Here is a 24,285-nt window from a genome sequence, read left to right on the forward strand (position 1 = left end):
CAATAAACTAACAAATTATGTAAAATCACCAACCGAGTAAAAATATACCAGACATCATTCGCTAAAAATAATTTTTTATTTACAATAAATTTCTATTTAAAATGTTAAAGTAACACATTTTACGAACTCTTTAGTTAAACCGACAATAATGTGATTTACTAAAGTCTTTACTTTAGTTAAAATTGTTTGTATACAAATAAACATTTATTTATTCATTAAGGCCAGTATTAGTTTTTCATGGAAATGTCACGGCGCAGGGGGACAAGAACTACAGTATGTGAAACTACCATAAGATAATGTGATAGAGCGTGCGAAGAAAGCTTCACTGTCTTCACCGTCCTTAGACACTACTAATATCAAAACAAGAATATTTTTTATTGAAATATTAGTTGGAAACATCAACTATGTTAAAATGTTAGTAATATACATACGTAAGGATATGAATATGTTAATTATATTTATATATATATTCCATTAAATTGTACAATTGAACTCGTATACAAGTTATAGGAATTAATTCATACGAGTTCTCTGAATCCTGAAAATAAATGGCTTTGAAAATATAAATTATATTTTCAAGGCCATTAAAAAATATATATATATGAAATTCTAGATTCATAAAGTCCGTGTCAACACGATAAACTGCCAGTTATTTGAAGACTTCGATTTTTCGTCTTAGGGTACTCCTTTATAACATTTTTAAAGCTACGGATGAATTAAACTTTGATGATCCTGACACGGTTTTGATTGTTACTCTCGACTTTGAACGTTAAAAAAATACTTGTACAGAAAGTAGCGTATTATTCTTTGAAACGTTCAAATCAGCCGACATTCCTTAACACACTTGTACGTATTTACTGCCGAATTCCGATAAACAATTACACAATGCGCATTAGCGATTTTCCTAAAATTGCACAAACGTTAGGATCGACGGAGTAAACAAAATTTATAAAAAAAAAAAATGGAAGTGATCGACGGGGGTGGGGAGCGCGTATTGACGCGAGTGTCGTGTAAACATATCACTTTAAAACACTGACGCCCATCGAACGGAAACATTGTCGAGTGGGTTTTTTTTTTCTTTATTGATATTTGCTTAAAACAATACTCGGTTAAAACACTGTTGACAGTCGCCTCCGTCGGATGTATTAGGACGAAAATACAATGGCAACAGCGACAAGGAAAAAATAAAATAAAATTTCAAGGACTCGAGTAAAAATTACACAATGTCTTGACCGACATTTATGTAGTGTACCGTGGGAAAATATTATGCTAATTAGTAGCGAGTATTATAGCCGCGGTATATACGTACATTCGGGTTTATGTGTATAAAAAAAAAAAAAACCCGTCTCTGTAGTCAACGGGCGCATTGCTGCTGCCGGTGTCTACTGTGATCTAGGCGATTATTATTATTATTTATTCGTCTGAAACGGCCTCGGCCCCCGTAGAGAAACAATATGCGCGCGACATTACGAATCTCTCACTCGGGAGGCCATTGACAAAACGAGTATGCTCCGTGGCGGTGTGAATAAAACAAAAAATGTTTTAAAAATACACAAATGACGCGATGATACGCTCCATCGAGGACACGTTATATCGATGCGGTGAGGTAAACGACTATTTTTTTTTCATTATTTCTTTCTGAAACGCGTAGTAATGAGCGGTTTAACGAGGCCGTAATTTTCATATTTCAAGTAGTGTCTCTACACCACACTGTTGCACACGACGGTTTGTGCTTTTAATTGTCGCGAAACGCCACCAATAGTTGGCTGTACCGTACACTGGATGGTTTTAACAAACATCAGCCATAACTAACGGTGCATTTGTTATCAATTGACGACATCGCTCGCACAAGTCCATCCAATGGAGACTCGACCAAATATTCAACTGACCAAAAGGAATTACCGACCATCGCAGGGAAGACCAAGTATTTCCAGTAAAATGCATAACGCGTTACTTGCGTGTAACTGATAAGAAACCGAAAAGCTGTTTTAGAATTGCCTATCGAGTGAGGTCGGACGTGTCAACGACGAGCGCAATTGTGGGCGCCGCGTTCGAGTCCATGTTTTTTAAGCGCGAAATACAATGTTATGGCGCGCGCGCGGGGACGTCGCGATTCGTGACAAAAAACATGTATTTAAAAGGTTATACAACAAAAAATCACCCGTGTCGACCGTATGGCGATAAAAACGCACATCGTCGTGATATCGCACCACGATGGGCGTCGACGGCGACGAGTTGCCACGGCATTGTTTTGTCGGCACGCAGAATGAGTGTTACCGTTTTTTTTTTTTTTTTTTTCCTCGATGGTATTTTTCTTACATATGGCGTAATCATTGATGATCATTTGTTTTAGTAAATCTAATACGACTCTGCTCGAGCATGCCGGGCGAAAGAGAGATGTAAAAAATGAATGGACTGGATTTTAAATTTCGGACTGCCGTTCCCATGGTCGAATTTTCATCCGAGTAACATAAATTTTAAAACGGTTTGTAAAAATCATCGGTCGATGCGGCCGGCGGCATTCGATAATGGTTGTAAAAAATTCTCGTGCCGTAGAAAAAATAAAACTTGTTTATTGTGTTTCAAAACTCCGTGCGATCCACTCTCAGAAGCATTCCGACCATTTACCCGTAGCGTATAGAGAAACTCGGAAATAATAGTCGTAGAAATATTTTCCGAGAAAAAACGAATTTCGTAACACGTTTTGTCGCCAAGTGCGTTTGCCTTTGACTCTGTTCGGTCACGCGGTACGAGAGCAACCCGACCGCATTGAGAGTTGGCCTTATCAAACTTTGACGTGGCAAACAAAACGTGATGCGCCTCGTCGACTACTAATCGCATTTCGTACGTTTGACCGGCGATCGCTCTAAGCGCACCACCTCTTTTTTTATACTCCGCTCGATTTTTTGTGCGCGCCGACGTCACGATTTTGTTTAGTTTATTTTTCGCTCGTTGTCCGACCGTTTTTGTAAATAACGTTGGGGACCGAATATCGCGTTTTCGGACGTTACTATTTTCACCGGCCGTAACCGAAAAGCATCATGAACGTCGACGATAATACTGATCTCAGTCACTGTTTGATTTCTATTGACAATGTACTTGTTCTAATCGCTGTTAGAATTATTTGACTTTCCGGTCGATGTCACGGTGTTATTACGGACCAGCTCATACAATACACGAGCGATGCGTTTGTACGGACAATTACTACTCGCACACACAACTAATTCAAAAACGTCCAATGGACAAAAATACACGCGCAAGTCTGACAGAAGAAGAGAGAACATCATCATCATCAGCGGCGGCATCACGGTAGGTACACGTTTAATACACGATCACACGAGCCGAACATACACAGAAAAAGCGTATGTAACGCACGCGCCTTATTATTACATTACACTGTATTGTGTACTCGTTTCTTTATTTTTTCCTCGAGACTCGGTGGTGTTGTTCGTCGTAATAAAGTGTGGGTGTTAGTTACGCGCCCGAGGGCCAACGGCGGCGTTCCGTGTTCACGTATTATTATTACATTATGTATACATGTAGAGATGTACGTGTATGGTGCACATAATTCCACATAGAGATACAAACGTGAGTGTCAGTCGCCGCCGCCGTCGGGCCGGACCACACGCATTCAGCGCCACCCAATATTATATTTTACAGGCGCGCGCGCGCAGGTGTCTGACATGCTATTAGCCGTTATTATTGTTATTATTATTATTTTCCCACCTTTTCCTAAAAAAAAAAAAAATACTAAATATATAATGTACATTTATATACACGATAATAATAAAAGTGCCGCAGCCCTCGGATGGAATTTTTCGAGGGAAAAAAATAGTAATAGGTATAAAATAAAATCCGTTTTTCCTCCGGAGAACATATGACGACGGAGGGGATGGGTTGAACCCGACCAACGTTTGTTTCCACACACACACACACACACTAGAGGACTCGATGTCTATATTATACAGGGACCTTAATACACTTGTTAATATTATTATTATCGGTCGGTGTTGTTATAAATTAGGTTATTAGCCGTGATGTGCACCGCGGCAGGTACAAACACACACACAACACGGACCCCTGACGGTCTACAACGCGCGAGGGTGTGGTCGCCGGAGCCGAAAGGTATTCATTAAGAAAAAAATTGTTGCAGGGAAAAATTGATTTTAAAACGGTAAGCGCTGTGCAACGATAATTATTATGTCGGTCGTCGGAATCGCGTGGATTTTTTTACGGGTGCCGGCCGGCGTATCGTGTTTTTTGACATTGTCCGCGGCCCGTCGTCTCTAAAAAAACGCTCGTACGAAAACTCGGTAGTCTCGCGATTTTTTTTCTCTAAATCCCATTGCGAATATTACTACTACTCGCCGCAACCACATACCCCTCCCCGCGCAAACGTCCCGGTCCGAATCGGCGGCTCGCGGCCCTGTATTTTTTAATTCTTCCCTTTTTCCCGTGTACACGAGAGCGCTTGTGTAGTGCATACACGCGCGATCCAGTTTATTTCCACGTACGATTTAGACCCTACCGGACTGAATTACCGCCACCACCGCTGGTAGTAGTAGTCCGGAATTATCATTGTATGTCCCCAAGTAGTCGAATAATCGTGTCCGCCGTTGACTCGTGTACAACTGCGGACGACCATGACTTTTTTATGACTGAAAGGTGTAACGTCTGAGCATCGCATTACTCTTCGCCGATGCAACGTAACGATTGGAGCACTTACAATTTTACTTATCGTCGAGTACACGGAGGGCATTCGTCACATTGCAACAACATAATATATTATTTAAGTGTGTGTATATTGTCGCACTTGTGTAACTAGTAAATGAGTCACGTTCGAATTCTTTTGGGCACCTAATTCTTGTCAAATCCTTAAAAAATTTATAAAAAGTAAACGAGACAAACGTAACTAGAGGTGTTCGTTTTTCATTTGCTTCGAAGCTGAGCAGGTATTCATTTTACCGCGATGTGTTTTTTTTGTGTCTGTTACTACATTTCTCAGCCATCACGGGGCTGTTTTTCCTCAACGACACGTCAAAAGATCACAAATCACAAAACGGTTGCCGTAATTAAAAAAACATGCAATTTTTGTACGTTTAACGAAATCATAAAAAAAGATTAGGGCCCCTCTAAAAAAATTCAATATAAAATTGTCTTTTTGCACATTTTTTCCCCCAATTCACACGGTTATTACTTTTAAAAGTATGTACAATTTGGAGATTTTTTATAGGAAAATACCTTACAAAGGTATGCCATATTAATGAAGCCACCGATTTTCATTTAAGTTACAAAATTCTAACTTACATTGATCATAATGTTAAACTTATTTTGAATATTAATATTAGTTAAGAAAAACAATTTAAAATTAAAAATTAGTTTAAATTGTTCTTTTTATCTACTGATAAATGCATTGTACAGTTGTCGCTTTGGTAATACTTATGCCTTTTACGATCGAGGTTCGACGTTTACACCCCAACCATCAGAATAAATTTTTTTCCATTTTTTTTTTTTAATTCTTTTTAAGTTAGAAAAAAAACATGTTTGATTTTTATCTCATTTAGATTGAATTACTTAAACATTAGTTGAATTGTGCCGTTGTGCGTGTGCCTACGGGAATGATTTCTTTTATTCATTTACCTTTGCTACTTTGACATTTCCACTTGTGATCGTCGTACTTTTGTCGGACACAATTCACGTGTTACGTGACTTATAGAAAATGTCATGACAAATGTCGACTACGGTAGTAATCACACACATACCATGGTGACGATGATTTACCGATGTCAACGTTATAATTTATGTTGTAAAATCGCCGAGAACGTGTCGCTGAAAAAGCCTCCAAATATTTAAAACATACCCCAACCGGTAGTCGACTAGCGAAAGTAGAGTGTTATTAAAATAATGGGGAACAATCTACGTGATGAGGAGTCCGTACAGTCAATGATTGATCGACCCGTAATTTTTAGATTGTTTATCGATATTTATAGACATCTTTTACAGAGTTTACCGATATCGATTTTGTGTTTTCATTGGCCAATATATTTTAGTTCTTATTTTTGTGTAGTACATAACACAAGACTTAATGTAACAGATCTACGAAGCTCAGAATATTTCAAGAAAACATTTTCAAAAGTTAAGTAAAAAAAGTTTAAAAAATAGTAGCGATAAGTAAGAAAGGTGTGATAAAATTAGAAGCAATTAATAGAAAAGGTGTGATAAAATTAGAAGCGTATAATAGAAAAGATGTGATAAAATTAGAAGCAATTAGTAAGAAAGGTGTGATAAAATTAGTAGCCATTATTAAAAAAGGTGTGATAAAATTAGCAGCAATTATTAGAAAAGGTGTGAATAAATTAATTAATTTTAAACGAATCGTACATAAGTTATAAGTTACTTATAACTTTTTATAATTTCTTCGTAAATATTACAATACTAAAATTATTAAACAACAATTCGTATTAAATTTTATTATTAAAATAAATATTTATTCGTGTATTTTATTTTTAATTCATGAAAATTGTTATCTGGATGTATATATAAATATGTGAAGTAATAGGAGTCCTTGTTGCTTTTGTAATAATTCAACGATTTCTTCTGACAATTAAACATTATCAACAGATTTACATCGAAGCAATTCTTATGATAATGATTTTAATCACTGTCATCTATACTATTTGTCCCAACTATGCGACGTCCTCACTGTGCTGGTATTTATTTATCGCGATTTGAATTTGACGAGTGCCGTCGTGTAAAAAATGTTAGTGTATTTTTCGTCTGCTCCTAAGTGCCTTTGACATCAAATCGGCACGTCCAACTGTTATTCGCCATCGAATTGCAAATATAGTCGTACTTTTACTTCTCTCAGTCGAACGTTAGCGATGAACCCAATTGCGCATTACATACGGACAATGCACAAAGTAGTTTTGAATAATGAAATGTTGCGTACCATTGATAAACGTTTCACGGGAACACGTCCAATATCTCATTCACATTGCTGATATGGCGAAAAGGGGATAAATATCCTCCCTCGGGCCTTTCAATTACCCTACCGTCTATTTGTTGTATCACTCGGTCAAACCTTTATGTATGTTGTTAATATACGTGTATGTTTTTAAAAACGCCTATAGGTTATCCAAGGAAGTGAAAGAGTTTACCCTTTGAACAATAAACATAAATACTCCGTCCCCTAATAAAGAACTACAGATGCAGTTTTCAAGTAAAGGTCTTACGGCGCGTTGCCCGTGTATTGTGCATTGTGTGTTACGCCTAATTATTATGTTCTATTATTATCATGCCTATGTTATTTTTAATTTGTCAAGTTCGATTTCATACTCGACAAGTTAATATTGCATTTTAATATAAATATTTCGGATTATAATAATCCAAACATTTTTTATTTTCCTGCAACAATCATCCCGGTGTGTAGAAAATTGTACGAATAATTGTTCGTTTAGTAGATAGTTCCTTGCGCCGTTTATAATAAAGTATATGGAGAGATCAATCGATTTTGCGCGACTTTTTCAGCGTCTCTTAAAAACTACATTATTTCACAATGTGTCAATAGTACACAATAAACCTTAAAATGAAAAAAATATTCAAATTTTTTTTTTTTAATAACCTCTAGATCGTGAGTTAAACACACAAAATACATTATAAATAATAATTTATTATTATCTGGAAAGGCTAAACAAGTTGCAGAAAATAGGGCACAAAACAAAAGCAATAATTGAAGCTACTATTTTATGTGGGCTTCAAAACATACCTCTTTGTGTGGTCATCGTGATGATGGTCGTTTAACTGAATTTGAATTAAAAAAATAATGAAGGATCTTTATGATCTTCTCATTATAAAAAAACAAAACACTAAAATGTAGTTAAATGTGCTACGGGGTGGATTGAAAGATATTACACTATACACAGTGCTCGAATTGGCCAAAAATAAGTAGGGGAGCTCAACTTAACAATTTGAAAACTGCGTCCCTAGTATTTTGAAGACCTTTTTTTTTTTTTACTCATTACTTTATTTAGTATTTATTAATAAATCATATTTCATTATCATACTAATATAAAAAATATACTAAAAAAAAAGAGGTGGTATTTTCCACCGTCCTCCCGTCCCAATAAAAAAAAGTAGTTGGGGTGCGCAAAAAAATTTAAAAAAAAGTAGAGGAGCTACGTCCCTCTGCGCACCCCCCCAATTCGAGCACTGACTATACATGATTATTTGGATCTAATTAAATTTGTTACCGACGCTTTTTCTGAAATATCAGATTGATATTGAAAAGATTTGCAAAATGTTTACATAAAACTTTAGAAGAAATGACAATTTCTATAGATATTGCTTCAAATACATTAATCAGAAGATTAAAAAACCTTTTCAAAAAATCTTATTCTAATTATATTTAGTAAAATACATTTAATTTTAATTAAATTACAGGCTCGACTAAACGGGTTGTTAATTGATGTGAATTAATAAACATGAACATTTTTTAACAGTTGATGAAGTTTAATAAAATATTTATTAATAATGTAAATGTAGGAAAAATGGCTTTTTTACTCGTTCATCATTAGACAAAACCCAACCAGAATTTCCGGCACCGTATATAATTAGAACGATTAAAAGTTTACAAAATATAATGACAAAACTGTTGGTCGTAGAATAATTAAAATATTACATCGAGCAGTTAGTATTACATTTGGTGTACTAAAATAAACGTTTGTGTTCAAACTACAACAGTATTACCTTAGTATGCGTTTGTGCTATTCGTCGTTAAAAAGTAACAATTATTATAGAGCGGCATCGACTCCTTGCCATTTTACAAATTGTTATCTCCCGTAAAATACACACCATCGTGTGTATTTTGTTTCGTTTGTATCGTTTCGTGTTTATCTACACGATACGTCGGCTATTATGTGTGTGTATGTGAATATTTAGGTAGCAAAAATATGTTACTTTTATTGTTGTCAAATTTTTCGTCATTAATATTACAATTTTTTTTCCCCCATTTTTTTGCCACCGCAGTTTTTTAAGCGATGCGGTGGTCTGCTTGAAAAAATCGCGTCTACGATCATGATGGTTTTAGGTTGAAAAGAAGGAAAACATTTTTTTTGGCTCCCCACGAACACACTGCGGTTGTGGGGCCGCTTTTCATCGCAGGAAAACATATTAGTCGCCTTTGTGCCCGCGCGTACCATCGCCCTTGTCATGCGGTGCTCGTTGCAATAAAACTTGTGACCGCAATTTAAGGGACCGGTGCGCTCGAGGGGGGGTGTGTTGGCGACGACGGAGGCGGTACACCCCCGCAACATTTGTGCACCGATTATCTCCGGATTCGCGGTGTACATCCTGTTTTCTTTGTGCGCGTATAACAAAACGTACGCGTGAATAATAAAAACGTGTAAATTTTAGCGGTACGAAAACGGACTTATCTCGTGTGCCCACGACCTCGTGGTGCGGCGGTTGGATCGCGTTTTAAATCGACCGGAGGACCCGCCGAATCGTTTTTTTTTGGAGACGGCTGTGGTCGCGCCGGGTAAGACTTCTCAAACAATGTTACAGTCGCCGAGACCATTCACTACCTCCCCGCGCGTGTTTACTGCGTCTCTGCAAAACTATTACGTTGCACAATAACTATGTACGTACTCAACAAAAAACTCTTCTATTTACTAGTCATACGCACTGTATACTCACTGGTTGTGTATAACTCGTAAGTAAACCGTATAAACGTGTAAACTAAATAATGGCAACGAGCGTGTAACTGCTACTACTAGTAGTCTTTCCGGGCAAAAAGAAATGTATAATGCAAACGGTCATTGGTGGGCCGGTGTTGGTGATAACTGTTCTGTGTTAATCGTAATAACGATAATTGTATTAATTAAAAGCATCTACCGTTCCTGCGGCGTTATTGGTCGCCACCCGAAATCAAAACACTGAGAAACATATTGGAAATACTAGTAATAGACATTATAATATATTATAGACTACTATAAGATTTTTAGTTGTTTTCGGCGAATTTAAAACGTGAGAGTTTTTTTTTATTAATCCCGACACTGTCAAATTTATTAAAACGAAAATATACCATAACATTACCTAACGCGCGTTTTTTTTACTATTGTTACTGAATATATTATGTTGTTGCTTTTATTTTTCGTGTCATATTATTAATATTTTATTAGCAATAAATCTATTTACGTTGCGTAAATTGGACAATTTATGGAAATTTATTAACTATTTATTATTATCTTTGTAAAAACTGACCACACAATAGTTAAAAAACGTTGTGTACACCGGTCACGCGGGTCTCTAACCTAGTCTTATCGGTTAATCGTTTTTAAAAAAACATTCACGCAATAGAAACGATATTTACAATGTCGTATTTGCCGCGCAAGGAGAAGTTAAAAAAACACATACTAAAAGAACCTGCCGCACTCGATTCGCCAGCAGGTCGGCGTGCCGCAAAATCGATACGACAATCGAATGCGTACAGTACGATAGATGAGCGGTGAATTAGTAAAAAATTCGCGTTGAGCGTGTTTTATGTTTGGCGGTGGAAAAACGCGGCCCACACGATTGAAAATACACTGTACAGAAAAGTTAGTTAAAAAACGCTAGTTTTTTTTGTTTTACTAAATTTTTCAATTGTTTTACTGTTGTTGGCGCGACGATTTGTTCTTTTTTGTTTGTTTTGTTCGCGCGGAAAAATGATCAAACGCGGCGCGCACACTCTCTACTTTCCCAAGACGCACAGCTTCGGGAAATCCGGTGCACCGGAAAAGTGCAGTCCGGACGAAGACAAGATTTCGATCACAAGGCGCCTTCTCGCTGTCGTCGTCGCCTGTGTAAATGATTTTTCAGTAGTGTTATCATCGTACCCCGCGAACGTAACGCCACAACGTTGTTTGAAAAAGAACCGACAGCAGCTGTCGAACGGGGCCTATGGAAAATTTGAATGCAAGTCGGGAAATGTCCCGTGGCGATCGATCAAGTCCGTTAACGTGTGTGTGCGTTAATACCATTGTGCCTCGAATGCCGTCTGAGGTGGTCCGGCGAGCGCGTACGCGATTAAAGCAACGCACCCGACATATAAATAATCGTAATGATATCGTTTTATGTTTTTTAAAATCATTGTTGTGACTAATGCTGCCCGCCATTTTATTTATCGGTTGCATCGCGGACGACGTTATCTTTTGAAAGACGTTCCGAGTTTCCTAGTCGGACGTCACGACAGAATCAATTTCATCGATTAATGAGAAATAAATCATTTTATTAACAATTTATCGTCGTCGTGTCGTACCCCGCCCCCTCACGGTTGTGTCTAGAACGGAATAGTCTCGCCAGAATGTTTTACTTGTAATTTTTTTTAAACGCGCTTTTTACAAAAATGTCCCGATCGTGTAGTTCCGACGACACGCGATAGATGATCGTTGACGGTAAATGTGTAGAAACGCTATCGCCCAGCATTTTGATTCGGACGTGTTCTGAGTGGTAATCGCTTTGGACTTGTACGTGGAGTGGAACGAATCCGTGTGAAAACAACGGGTCTTTTCAGGTGCTTGGGTGGTGCAAGTGACGACGAATATGTCGGGGCTTGCGATGTGTTCAGTTGGAACAAACACAACTTTCGGATCCGTTAAAAAACTGTCTGAACAAAACGGCCGTTTATTATCGCATATGACTGGTAGGAATACAAGAGACACTGGCGTTCTGATGAAACTGAAAGAAACTGTCTGGCCACCGTGTCTTAATTATTTTTGTTTTCGACGGCACGCGTGTCGATTCCGCCGGCCGTCAACAGAGGTAGACAAATTATTTGACGTCCGAGTAAAATGGCCTGCGTATGAATTTTTCAACTGTACAGTTGGAAGTATCGCAGCGAAAAATATACTACTCAATAGAGTTGTTTGTGTTTGTTTTGTATGTATTTATTTTAAATATTCGTAAAGTTTTCTATTTAATGATATTGATTTCTAACTTGCAAGTTGAAATAAAAAAAAGTTAACATTCAGTTCAATATGAGTTATAAACTTTCATAAAAATCAACTTTGATAGAGCAAAACGATAGGTTATATATGACATTTTCAATCAAAATTTAGCACCGATAATTTTTAAAATATTAAAAATCAATTTTCATATAATACGAGTATTTACATATTATGTAAATTAACTAATTTGTAATAATCTGAAAATAAGAGTTTATGGAATAATAATAATACGTTCTATCTAGTATCATTCTTTAACTTTAATGTCCGTTTTCACCACGATTACAAAGCCAGAGGTGTGTATAAAATATTAATGAAAATAAATAATTTATTGATTCATAAATTTTACAAAAAGTTATAACAATATAAAGTCAAAAATCTTAAATCGAAAATTTCAACACAAAAATAGCACTATTTTACAAAAACGTATGGTAGTTTTAAATAAAGAATGTCAAAAATTCATACTATAACTTTATAACACAAACGGCATAATGGTTATGCAATTTCCGCACACCAAAGAACGATATGTCATATATGACGAGAATGCGCTTTATACGAACGCGGTCGGTCTTTCGGATTTTCCCGCCGTTCACTTGTAATTATAATCGTCGTTTTACAAACGTTTGTACATCGGACATTGTACTTGTACCACCACATGAATCGTAAATAGTTTCCGATATAACATAAGACTAGTAGCGCACACACTCAGCTTTATCAAATCCAAAGGACAGTAAAAAATAATACGCCGTTTGGCCCTAACATACGCTTAGATACCGCAGTTGGATTAGACGGGCGAATATAAGTGGCAAATGGTCGTCCACGTCGCGCGATTTTCAAACTTGTATTTTTTAATCTACTCAAAAACGCAATGTCGCTTAATAATAACGCGTGTCCCAACTAAAGTGTATATTTGCACACGTATCAACTGTGTGAGACACAAAAAACAATATATTTTTTGTTTGTAGGATTTCGAGCACTCGAACAGAAACGAGTGATACAGAGTGATCATCTCATTGTATACCTGTTGATAAATAAGAAATTTAAAGCCCTTTTAGTCGCCCCCACTCTATCCCCATAAATACGTGGTGAGAATATATTCTCGGCCGGTCAGAAAAGGCGCTTATGATGCCGATTAACTTGAGCTAGTTAAAATCGTGTTCTATAATCACGTTTAAACTTTAAAACATTGATATTTTATTTCGGTTGTATCGCAAAAGTATACATAACAACATGACCTTAAAATAAAAGTTGGAAAAATATTGTGGGCAAATATTAACTACGAAAATTCTCAAACAAATAAGAAATAATAAATGTGATAGTTAAAAATAAAATAAAATATGTGTAGCGAAATATATTATTATAATCGTAAGCCAATTTTATACTCGCCCAATTTAAAATTGGATTTTTATTTTAATATCTATTAATTTTTGGCTGTGTAAGTGCATACAAGTTTAAATAAAATACAAATATATATTTCTACTGCTGTGTTTTTAATATTAAAACATATTGTTTGTACGCGCAAACGTTAGAACGTACAATTTATTTTATTTGTTTTTCCTGGTTCGCATTAGCCATCTCGTCATACATCATTGAACCGTTTATATTTTTATGTTTACATTTAAAACTTATAGTTTTTACTGGATCGATTTTTATTGATCACCATATTTTGTATATAATATTAATAATAATATACATTAAGGGTAACATAATTAGCAATTGCTTCTAGTGTTATGCATGTGACAGGATGAAGTACAGGAACGGGTATAGATCTTTAAACATAGTTTTTTCATACACATATTCTATTTTACATCATGAAATTTAACATTTTTACATGTGATAATGAATACTGTACAAATATATGCGGTACAAATCCACCATACAAATACTGTAATAATACAAAAATAACTAAATAAGGAAGATATTAGGGTGTTTTTTGACCAATATTGGATATTTTGGGAATTTGGTCAATTGGTGAGCAACGAGGTTCTATCGGGGTTGTAGAGTCCGAGGGTTTAGAACAATAAAGACAAGTAGATATAAAAAGTAATAATCAAGGTTCTTCTTATAGAGATATTGTAAATGATTCAACTAGTAAGTACCTGTAATAATACACTGAGGCAACGAAGAGGCGGTGGCCATCTCACGAATACCATGTAATGTGATTATGTATAAGGTCCGAACTAGTTAATAATAATTAATTAAAGTTTAAAGATTAATATAATTATTTGATCTATTGCTTTATCATTCTATACTCAGATTATTTATTCTAAATAATTGAATTATAAGATAATATAAGTATTGACTCTTAATGATTTAAAGTCTTACCTGAAGATTTTTCTTGTTTTAATAAGAACTTTTGACAATATCAGGTTATAATAAAATAACACGAACTCAAATGTTTAGTTCATAAATTAACAATTAAGAATTTCACAATGATGATTACGAATTTGGCGTATCGATGTCGAAAGCACGATTCGACCAGCTCAATGAATATTTAGAGACAGACTCTCTTCAAGCCTTCAGCACTCAGTNTTCTCCTCAAGCCTTCAGCACTCAGTCCTTTTATAGTATTTTTTTTTATCCCCGCACAATCATCATTGTGTCATTCTTGCAATGTTGCTATTTTATTGACAAGACATCATAAAATATATAAATTAATGTACAAATCAGCATAAAATATATGAATTAATACATTAAATACATAAATACATGCGAATAATACACAAATCATTTCGACACTTCATATAATAATATTATAGTTAGTTAAAAAGAGCTGACAAGTATAATTTGTGAATTTTCTCAAAGAAAAAACAAGCATGTTATTCTAAGCTTATGAATATAATTTATAAATAAAAGTGTTAATAATTTTTAAATGAACGACCATTATTGTGGACACAAACAGAGCAGTCCTCTGTTACATCATATTGTGATAGTGTCAAGTGTATTATGACAATACCTTGTTATTTAACCGACAAATGTATAGACGTTTTTATTTTAATCATAGTTAATATTATTTTTTAATATCATTATAATAATTCCATTGCAGTGAATGATATTTCAAAGCAGAACGGCACAATTACAGTCCCGTCTTTTGACTTATGTATTGAAATTGAAGCATTAAACACGTTCGCCGCTAATACAACTGCATATGCTCTAGTAATTTCAGATAATGTATTTACATATACACCTTTTGACGGTACCATCCGTATATTTTAACATTTTTTATATGTTTATGTAACACATTTATTATAAACCTTGCAATTAATATTATTATTATAAAATAAATATATTATATACAAATAACAACAATTTGTTTTTCATTTTAGATTATAAGTTTAATATAAGAAACTAGTACAATATATAAAGTTATTGTTTAAAAATTATTAATGTAGGTTAATTTTTTGACGTGATTGGGTTTCGGCCATTGTGAAGCCCATGGACTATAACTATTTTCTTGGGTAAACACTGTTGTATAGAAAAATGTTGGTCCATCATTTTCATCGCACATTTCTTCTTCTTTTTCCTAAGACATAATTATAAATTTAATAATAATAAAGGTTATGACAATCTATATTCATTAAACTCACATTAATTTGAAGCATGTCTTTAGACCATGACTTGACCCAACCATCAACTATTACATTGTATGCTAAATTCTTCAGCTCTCTTATGTAATTACTGTCACCCTTAGGAAAAATATCGCATATTTCTTTATCGTTTAAACTTCTTATAAATTTAACCATTTCATCATTGTTTGAATGTTGAATTTATCGTCAACGTATTGTATGATGTGGTCTATTTGATGGCTTAATAGTAAACGTGTTTGTATTTTTCTTGATATTGTACTGTTAATTGTACACTGTAAGTCCATAAGTATATTAATGTTTTCGTTATTTAATAACACTCGACACCCATCGAACATCCTGGATTCTAATACTAAATGCATGGTATCACGGTACAATACTTTGGTTATATTAAAATCGACATTTTGGTATAACACAATGTTTCTTTCCTTTTACCGAAAGTGATTGTAGAAATAATGTTATTTCATCCATCATGCCGCAAATAATATTTAAATAATCTGCTGTCATACTAATATATCGTGAAGGAGTAATAATGCATACCGTAACATTGAAGTCATCCTTTTGGATTCAGGCCCACTTGCAAACATTTTCTGTCGCTGAATGCAATAGTGTAACTGCTAGAGTCAATCATCTCGGCTGGCGGTGTTGGTGCGATATAAATGTAGCGCTGTTTTCTTACAAGTTCGGGAGCCATATTGTTCATAGAATAGAGTCTTCTTCTTAGAGCTGATGGTTCTTGATGACACTGTGACTTTATCAACGATTTCATGCTCATTTATGCAGAAAAATCGCATTTTTTCATAGGGGTCAGCAAATCACAGGACACATATCCCCGTATACTAACCCTTTCCTTCACCACATAAGTAATTTCACTTTAATATCATAATAATTAATTTTAAACTCTCGATTTATAAATATTTTTATACAAATATATGTAATAGAGTATGTGTATACATATGTTTTATTCAATAACGATTACACATTAACAAAAAATGTCTATTAACAAACGCGGTAGTGTGACTGAATAATCATAAAAGAATTTGATAAAATATTATTTCTAACGCATAAATATTTTATCTATGAAATAGTATAATATTGTACATATTTATTTATTTAATTTAATATCATAATAATGATCGCCTTATGATGAGTTTCATCATCACCTTCCCTTCTATGTAGAGGTAAACCGCTGATCCACCGTTTTAATACATACGTTAGTCAAGGAAGGGAGGCTCTCTATGATCAAAGGCATACACGTCACATAGCTAAAGTTGGGTTTTGTTGGATTAATAGCCGCCATCGCCGCTTGATTACACCTTTCACTTTTCTGCATTCAAATATTTTCATATAATTCTAAAATTATATATACTATATGATGTTCCATCTATCTCGGTATACTATGAATATAACAGGGTATACATTACATGATAACTGTACAAGTCCGCCTTTGTCCGAAAAAGTAAATGAGCATAAATAACACTTAAATCGTATACCGTCGTGGATTTTCCTATGCAACAGTTAAAACAGTTTTTTGACAACGTACACTTTTTCACACTTGTCTCAAGAAAACATTTTTAAGACGTTTCAATGACACAACACTATTAATTTTAACCTATCTTTTATGCGAAAATACTCATTTATGCGGAAAAATCACATATTTTCATAGGGGGGTCAGCTAATTACAGATCACATATCCTTGTAAACTAACCCATTCCTTCACCACTTAAATATTTTTAACTCATAATTACTTATTAATTACAATTTAATAAGTAATTTCTAAAAAGTATACATTTTTTCATAGCCCCTCTTCTTATGTACCCTCGTATGTAGATTAACTTCCCATACTTGTGATATCTACTGTCATGAGAGAGCACCTGCATTATACTCATAAACTTTCATAGGAAGGGGTCATATGACGATCACAATATCTCCCCAGCCTTTTACACCGCCCGTCCACCTAGGGAGAGGAAACGGCCGAGGGCGTTTTGGGAGGGTCTTTATTCATCCTTTATATATCTACTTATGTGATCAATTATGGGTAATTTCGATGACGATGGTTGACATTTCCAGGGGTGATACAAGTAATTGCGAGGGGGAAGCTATAGAACAAGGGTTAAGTTTTTCAAGTTTTCTATAACCAAGTTCTTGTGCAAAGAATACAATGAATTCATGTATACTAGGTGGATTTAAAGGTTCTCTGGGGTCGTTCAGCTTCCTCCACGCAATGGTCAAAGTTGAATCCAGACAATGGAAAGTGGCTACATTTCAATCTTCAAACCAATATTTAAGGCGTAAACATTTTAAATATAAGAGCATATTTTTATTTCGACTCAGGGGAGTGTAATATGGGTGGTATGTTGTCGTCTATGCAATGTAAAATTAAAACGTTTTTGTATCGCATTCTTATATACACACACACAAACACACACACACACACACCGTTTACCTTAATATTGCTTGCTCGTCCATCATAGTAAAAATCAAAGGTTTGTGAATATCTACAACCAAACCATAAGCGCGACAAGATGTCATAGGGGTTTTGACGTGTGCTTTTCTGCCTTACTGAATACCGCATTTTGTGTAGTATTTATAGTAATTTGGACAAGTAGTAGAAGAAAAGTTGATGTATTCAACATTTGACTAATATATTATTAGTTACTTTATATAATTTTCATATTATTTAGTACTAACTATAATTAGTGTTTTCAGTATAAACAATTTTTGTTTTATCACTTTGATCACTTATACTGGTTTATATTATACCACTTAATTTTTCCAAAAACAACGACAACTCTGATATCTCGACTACTGTTCATCGTTTAGGCAAAATAGTGTCTCTTTATTTATCCGAACAACCAATCATTCGACTGCTACAGCTTGTTAAAGTTAAATATTATTCCAGACAAAATTTCTAATGTTATTAAATTGTTTTTTTGAAACAAAATGAATTTCGTTACAATTCTACGGTGTAACATAAACAAATTTCAAACTCGTGAAATTAAAAAATTCCTGTTATTTTCTGAACCCAACTCGTATGTAGCTTTATAACGAATTACTGATATTTAGGGACTGTTCATTATTACTAAAAGTGATGAAGATTTGACGTTATATCATGGAAGAAAACACATCTAATTTCACGAGGCGCCTTCGTGACGAATTTACATAACTTTTCATACACTCTTTAATCACAATTCATAGACAAATAAATAATTTAATAAGGACTAATCGGGATTGTTAATTTGTAGTCTACAGGGTGATTTTTTTATCATAACCCACTCAATTACTTACAGAATAATAATAATTTAAACATTTTTTTTTTTATTATCTTTAGTTACACATTATTCTTTAATTTTTAACTATGTAATACTTTTTAAGTTCATCCCTTATGCCTTGGAGGGGGTTAAACTTTGTTTTTTTAAATGGTAACACATATTTTTAATTTAATAAAATGTTTGAGTTTTTAATTTAATAGTAAATGGCATTTGAATTTTTAATATAACTTTATTAGCTTATTAGATATAAACATTTAAAGTTTCAAAATTTTGAGTTAATATACATGTATAATACACATGGGATTGTAAATACAGGTAGCTAATTGGATTTTTATGACATTGCTGTCTCAGTCACGGATTGTTTATTATCAATTATGATTATCAATAGATATACTTTCTGTATTGTCAGTTAGTGTATTTATAAACTCATAACAATGTGCCTTACTACAATTGATAATAACAATGCTGTGTACCTGCTAATATCGATGTTATAAAAAACCAATTAGCTACCTGTATTTGTAATCCCTTGTGTATTATACCTGTATATTAATTCAAAAATTTGAAACTTTAAATGATTATATCTAATAAACAAATTAAGTTATATTAAAAATTCAAATGTCATTTACTATTAAATTAAAAACTCAAACATTTTATTAAATTAAAAATATGTTTTACCATTTAAAAAAACAAAGTTGACTCCCTTCCAAGGCATAAGGGATGAACTTAAAAAGTATTACATAGTTAAAAATTCAAGAATAATGTGTAACTAAAGATAATAAAAAAAAAAAATGTTTAAATTATTATTATTCTGCAAGTAATTGAGTGGGTTATGATAAAAAAATCACCCTGTATATTGTCAAAATCTCCGAGTTTATTCATTGGACATCCTTGATTCAATCCTTCAAAATTCGAAAATATTAATTCTTTATGAGACCTGGGCACATAAAAACGAGAGTACTATAATCCTTAATTTTACTTGTATCATTAAATATAAACGGCCAAATGTGAAACCTGGAGAAGTAGGTATTTATCATCGTAATGACGATATAGTTAATATAATCCCCTAAAAAATGTAAATCAATGCATTGAGATGACAATAGGACAATCACAGTTGTATAATTCAAGAATTACTCCAGTCGGTTATTTTTGTGCTGCTGAGTGTGTAAGACAAAATGAGCAAATAATCATCATTTCATCAATTTATATTTCACCAAATCAAAAAAAAGATGATTTAGTTTATTTTTCAAATAGATATTTGCTTGAAATGCTATCAATAAATTTATTACAATCGATTTTAATAAGTTAATTTATTTAAAATATTATGTTAATAACCAAAACAAATGAGTAGAAGAAAAAAATAATAATTACAATTAAAAACTAATTACGACAACCGTTTTCGACAGCATACTAAAATATACCAATATAACCGTTTCGTAAAGCTTTATTATCGGTATATCTACTTCAAAGACAATTATTTTCATGGCCATATATCAAACAAAGAAATTGACCATTTGCAGCGGCCAGTCTTGTTGTACCATCATCCCACTCGCACCCGTTTTCGTGAGCATATATTAAGCAATCTAAATTACCGTGTGCAGCAGCTGTAACTATTGTACCTTCATCCCATTCACAACCATTTTCATGAGCAAATATCAAACATTCAATACAACCGCTCGCGGCGGCTTCCCTCGTGGTGCCTTCATCCCATTCGCAACCATTATTATAAGCATATTTTAGGCACTCTAAATGTCCATTCGAAATGGCACCTCTAATCACACCTTCAACCCAATCGCATCCGTGTTCATAGGCATATTTTAGGCAATCTAAATTACCGTGCAAGGCTGCCGCAAGTATTGTTTCTTCGTCCCATTCGTAGCTGATTTCATGGGCATATTTTAAACATTCTAAATGCCCGTTAGCAGCGAGTAACCTTGATGTTTTTTTATTCCATTTATAACCGTTTTCATGAGCCCATTTCAATATTTCTAGCATACCTTCTAAAATAGTAACTTTATATGTGTCTTCGTCCATTGGACGTCCAATTTCGTGAGCGTATTTTAAAATATTTAAATCTCCTCTATAAGCAGCCGATTCCGTTATTCCTTTATGCCATTCGCATCCATTTTCATGTGCATACTGTAAGCATTTTAATTTACCGTAATCTGCAGCCGCTTTTGTTGTGTTTACATCCCATTGACATCCATTTTCGTGAGCATATATTAAGCAGTCTAAATGGCCGCCTATTGCAGCAACTATAGTTGTTTCATCATCCCATTCCCATCCATTTTCGTGAATATATTTCAAGCAATCTAAATGTCCATTTTTCGCAGCGATTCTAGTCGTGATATTATCCCATTTGCATCCATTTTCGTGTGCATATTTTAAGCAATCTAAATATCCATATGCGATAGTAAAAACCATTGTACGTTCGGTCCAATTGCATCCATTTTTATGAGCGTATTTTAATATTTCTAAATTACCATTAATAGCAGCTTCTTCCATTATTGTTTCATCCAATTTGCATCCGTTTTCATGAGCATAAATTAAGCAGTCTAAATGACCGCCTTGAGCAGCAGCTTTTGTTGTTTCTTCATTCCATCTACATCCATTCTTATGTGCATACTTCAAACATTCTAAATGCCCATTTGCAGCAGCAGCCTGTGTGGTTTTCTCATTCCATTTACATGCATTTTCGTGTGCATATTTTAAACATTCGAAATGACCATTTGCAGCAGCTTCCTTTGTTGTATTTTCATCCCATTTACATCCACTTTGGTAAGCTAATTTTAATGTTTCTAAGTCACCAGTTGATGCAGCTTTACTCGTAGTACCTTTTTCAAATGGACACATTTTTTCGTTTTTTGAATAACTATTTATAAGTCCTAAATAAGCAGAACAATGAGTTAATTTTTTATTTATTAAAATTATATTTAGATTACTAAATAATATCTAATTAAGAGAGTGAAAGTTCACTTGATATTATCATTTTTTTTATTATTTACATCTTACAAAATTAATTTCCAATGTAAATATCCTTATGAATTATTATGTGCATTATAGTTTTGTAGTTTATTTATTTTGTTTTGGATTTTTTAACATTGACTTGTTTATTATTTTTAGCCTTGAGGCGATGCTTTGAAGGTATTAATTTTACTATGATGTGTTATTTTTGTGTCTGTTACCACTATTTCTCTGTTCTCACGGAACCGATTTCTTTCAACGATATGTCAAAAGATCACAAATTGTATCTTGTTAAAAACATTGCCCTTGAAAATTGAAAAATTTACCTCGTTTCCCGTTAATGTGGTATATCTTCTAAAGAATAAAAAATTTTAAAAATCGCTAATTTTCCACATTATTTCAATCTTTTTTACTTATAATTGCCATAACTTTTTTAAAAATGACCAAAAATCTATATTATATTTTTATAGATGCATGATATCTTTACTTATCATTTGGCATATTTTTTTTATAAATCTGACTCTTAACTTGCCCACAAGATGGGACTAAAAATAACAACATTTTAAACTTAAATTTTGAAAGTGTTCCAGAAAGTCTGGAACTTTTCGTCTTGGAAAGACGAAAAACAAAAGTCTTGGAACTCATGTAGGGATTAACAAAGATGTTAAATAACATGTCACAATGAATGCGTTTATATATGTTTATATGTTTTATCTTAGATGTACTGCAGTACGATAACACTCCGTGTATTTTTTTTATTCTCGCGCTGTTCGTCAATCCAGTGACACTTTTTNGCGAAATGGACTCGTGCGTGTTTAGCGTGTCAAAAGTCAAAAATAACGCGACATGTTATAAGTCCGTGTGGTATTTTTAATGTGCCGAGTGATCGTTTTTCGCATGTACACATCGATATAATCGGTCCTATGGTCATGTCACGTGGTTGTACTTACTGTTTAACCGCTATAGACAGATTTTCTAGATGGCCAGAAGTTTTTCCAATTCAGGATATTTCGGCTGAAACCATAGCTCGTACGTTATTTGAAGGCTGGATAGCTCGATATGGAGTTATGGAGAGATTGACAACAGATCAAGGACGGCAATTTGAGTCTACTCTGTTCACCGCAGTAACGCAAATTTTAGGGTTTAGAAGAATACGTACATCAGCATATCATCCACCAGCCAATGGTTTAGTTGAACGATTCCACCGATCACTTAAAACGGCAATAAAGTGTTACGAAACTGAGCACTGGACAGATGTACTCCCCTCAGTTCTTATGGGCCTTAGATCAGTGATTAAAGAAGATCTAGGTTTAACACCTGCAGAAATTGTATTTGGAAGTACGATTAGATTACCTAATGAGTTTTTTATGCAGTCATCAGTGGCGACAGACCCTTGTTCCTTTGCTGAAACACTAAAGAAAACAATGGAAACCATACGCCCAGTGTCAACTTCAAACCACGGAAGTAAAAAAGTTTTTATATATAAAGATCTAGCATCCTGTTCACACGTTTTCGTTCGGGTCGACCGGGTCAAGAAACCGCTAGAACAACCATATGAAGGGCCGTACAAAATTGTTCAACGATACGAAAAAACCTTTAAATTATTAATTAGGCAAAAAGAATGTATCATATCAATAGACAGACTGAAGCCATGTTTCAACGAAAATGAAGATAATAACACAAATCTATCAATAACAACGAACCAGCACAACCAGAGAAATACAACTACAAGACCAACAATAATACAAACAAAACAAACCAAGTCAGGAAGAACCATCCGCCTCCCCGTAAGGTTTTTGTAAATTGTGAATTGTATCACTTTTATATTTGTATTTGTATTTTTATATTTGATATTTGTAACTATGTATGTTTAACGTAAAATTATCGTTTTCACTGGAAAGGGGGTAATGTAGGGATTAACAAAGATGTTAAATAACATGTCACAATGAATGCGTTTATATATGTTTATATGTTTTATCTTAGATGTACTGCAGTACGATAACACTCCGTGTATTTTTTTTATTCTCGCGCTGTTCGTCAATCCAGTGACACTTTTTTATTTTGTACTCTTTTTTTATGTATGTATAAAATCATTTTTCATTATTAAAAAGTATTAATTATTATAAATTTTAATTGTAGTATTTTGTAATAAATATAAACACCAAAACACTACACTCAACACTGCAACTTTTTATTTATCTTAAATTAAAGCTAATGTAATATACTTTATTGTAGAAAAAAAAAATTTCAGACTTCATTTTGTCTTCATGGTGAAAATAGTTATTGAATGCTATTTTTGTGTAAAAATTCTCGATTTTATATTTTACATTTTTAACTTCATGATGCTATAACATTTGAAAAATGTATGGATCAATACAATTTTTTCATGAAAATTAGTATTTATATCCTTTTTTAATTCCACATACTTTTTATTAAAATAACATCATTTTTCTTTATATATTTATATATTATAAATATATATTTATT

At 33.8% G+C, this 24,285-nt stretch overlaps 2 protein-coding genes across 2 annotated transcripts; one reads left to right on the forward strand and one right to left on the reverse strand.

Moving 5' to 3' along the window:
* Positions 1-20,298: 20,298 nt before the first annotated feature.
* On the reverse strand, positions 20,299-21,687 carry LOC126898173 (uncharacterized). The gene has a single exon (XM_050672115.1). The coding sequence runs from the start codon at positions 21,685-21,687 to the stop codon at positions 20,299-20,301; it is 1,389 nt and encodes a 462-aa protein (XP_050528072.1).
* Positions 21,688-22,610: 923 nt separating this feature from the next.
* On the forward strand, positions 22,611-23,925 carry LOC126899122 (uncharacterized). Its single transcript, XM_050673675.1, has one exon. The coding sequence runs from the start codon at positions 22,722-22,724 to the stop codon at positions 23,598-23,600; it is 879 nt and encodes a 292-aa protein (XP_050529632.1). The 5' UTR covers positions 22,611-22,721; the 3' UTR covers positions 23,601-23,925.
* Positions 23,926-24,285: the final 360 nt, after the last annotated feature.

The sequence above is a fragment of the Daktulosphaira vitifoliae genome, unplaced genomic scaffold (assembly GCF_025091365.1).
Source record: "Daktulosphaira vitifoliae isolate Bord-2020 unplaced genomic scaffold, ASM2509136v1 Scaffold_2, whole genome shotgun sequence".
Classification (NCBI taxonomy): Eukaryota; Metazoa; Arthropoda; class Insecta; order Hemiptera; family Phylloxeridae; genus Daktulosphaira; species Daktulosphaira vitifoliae.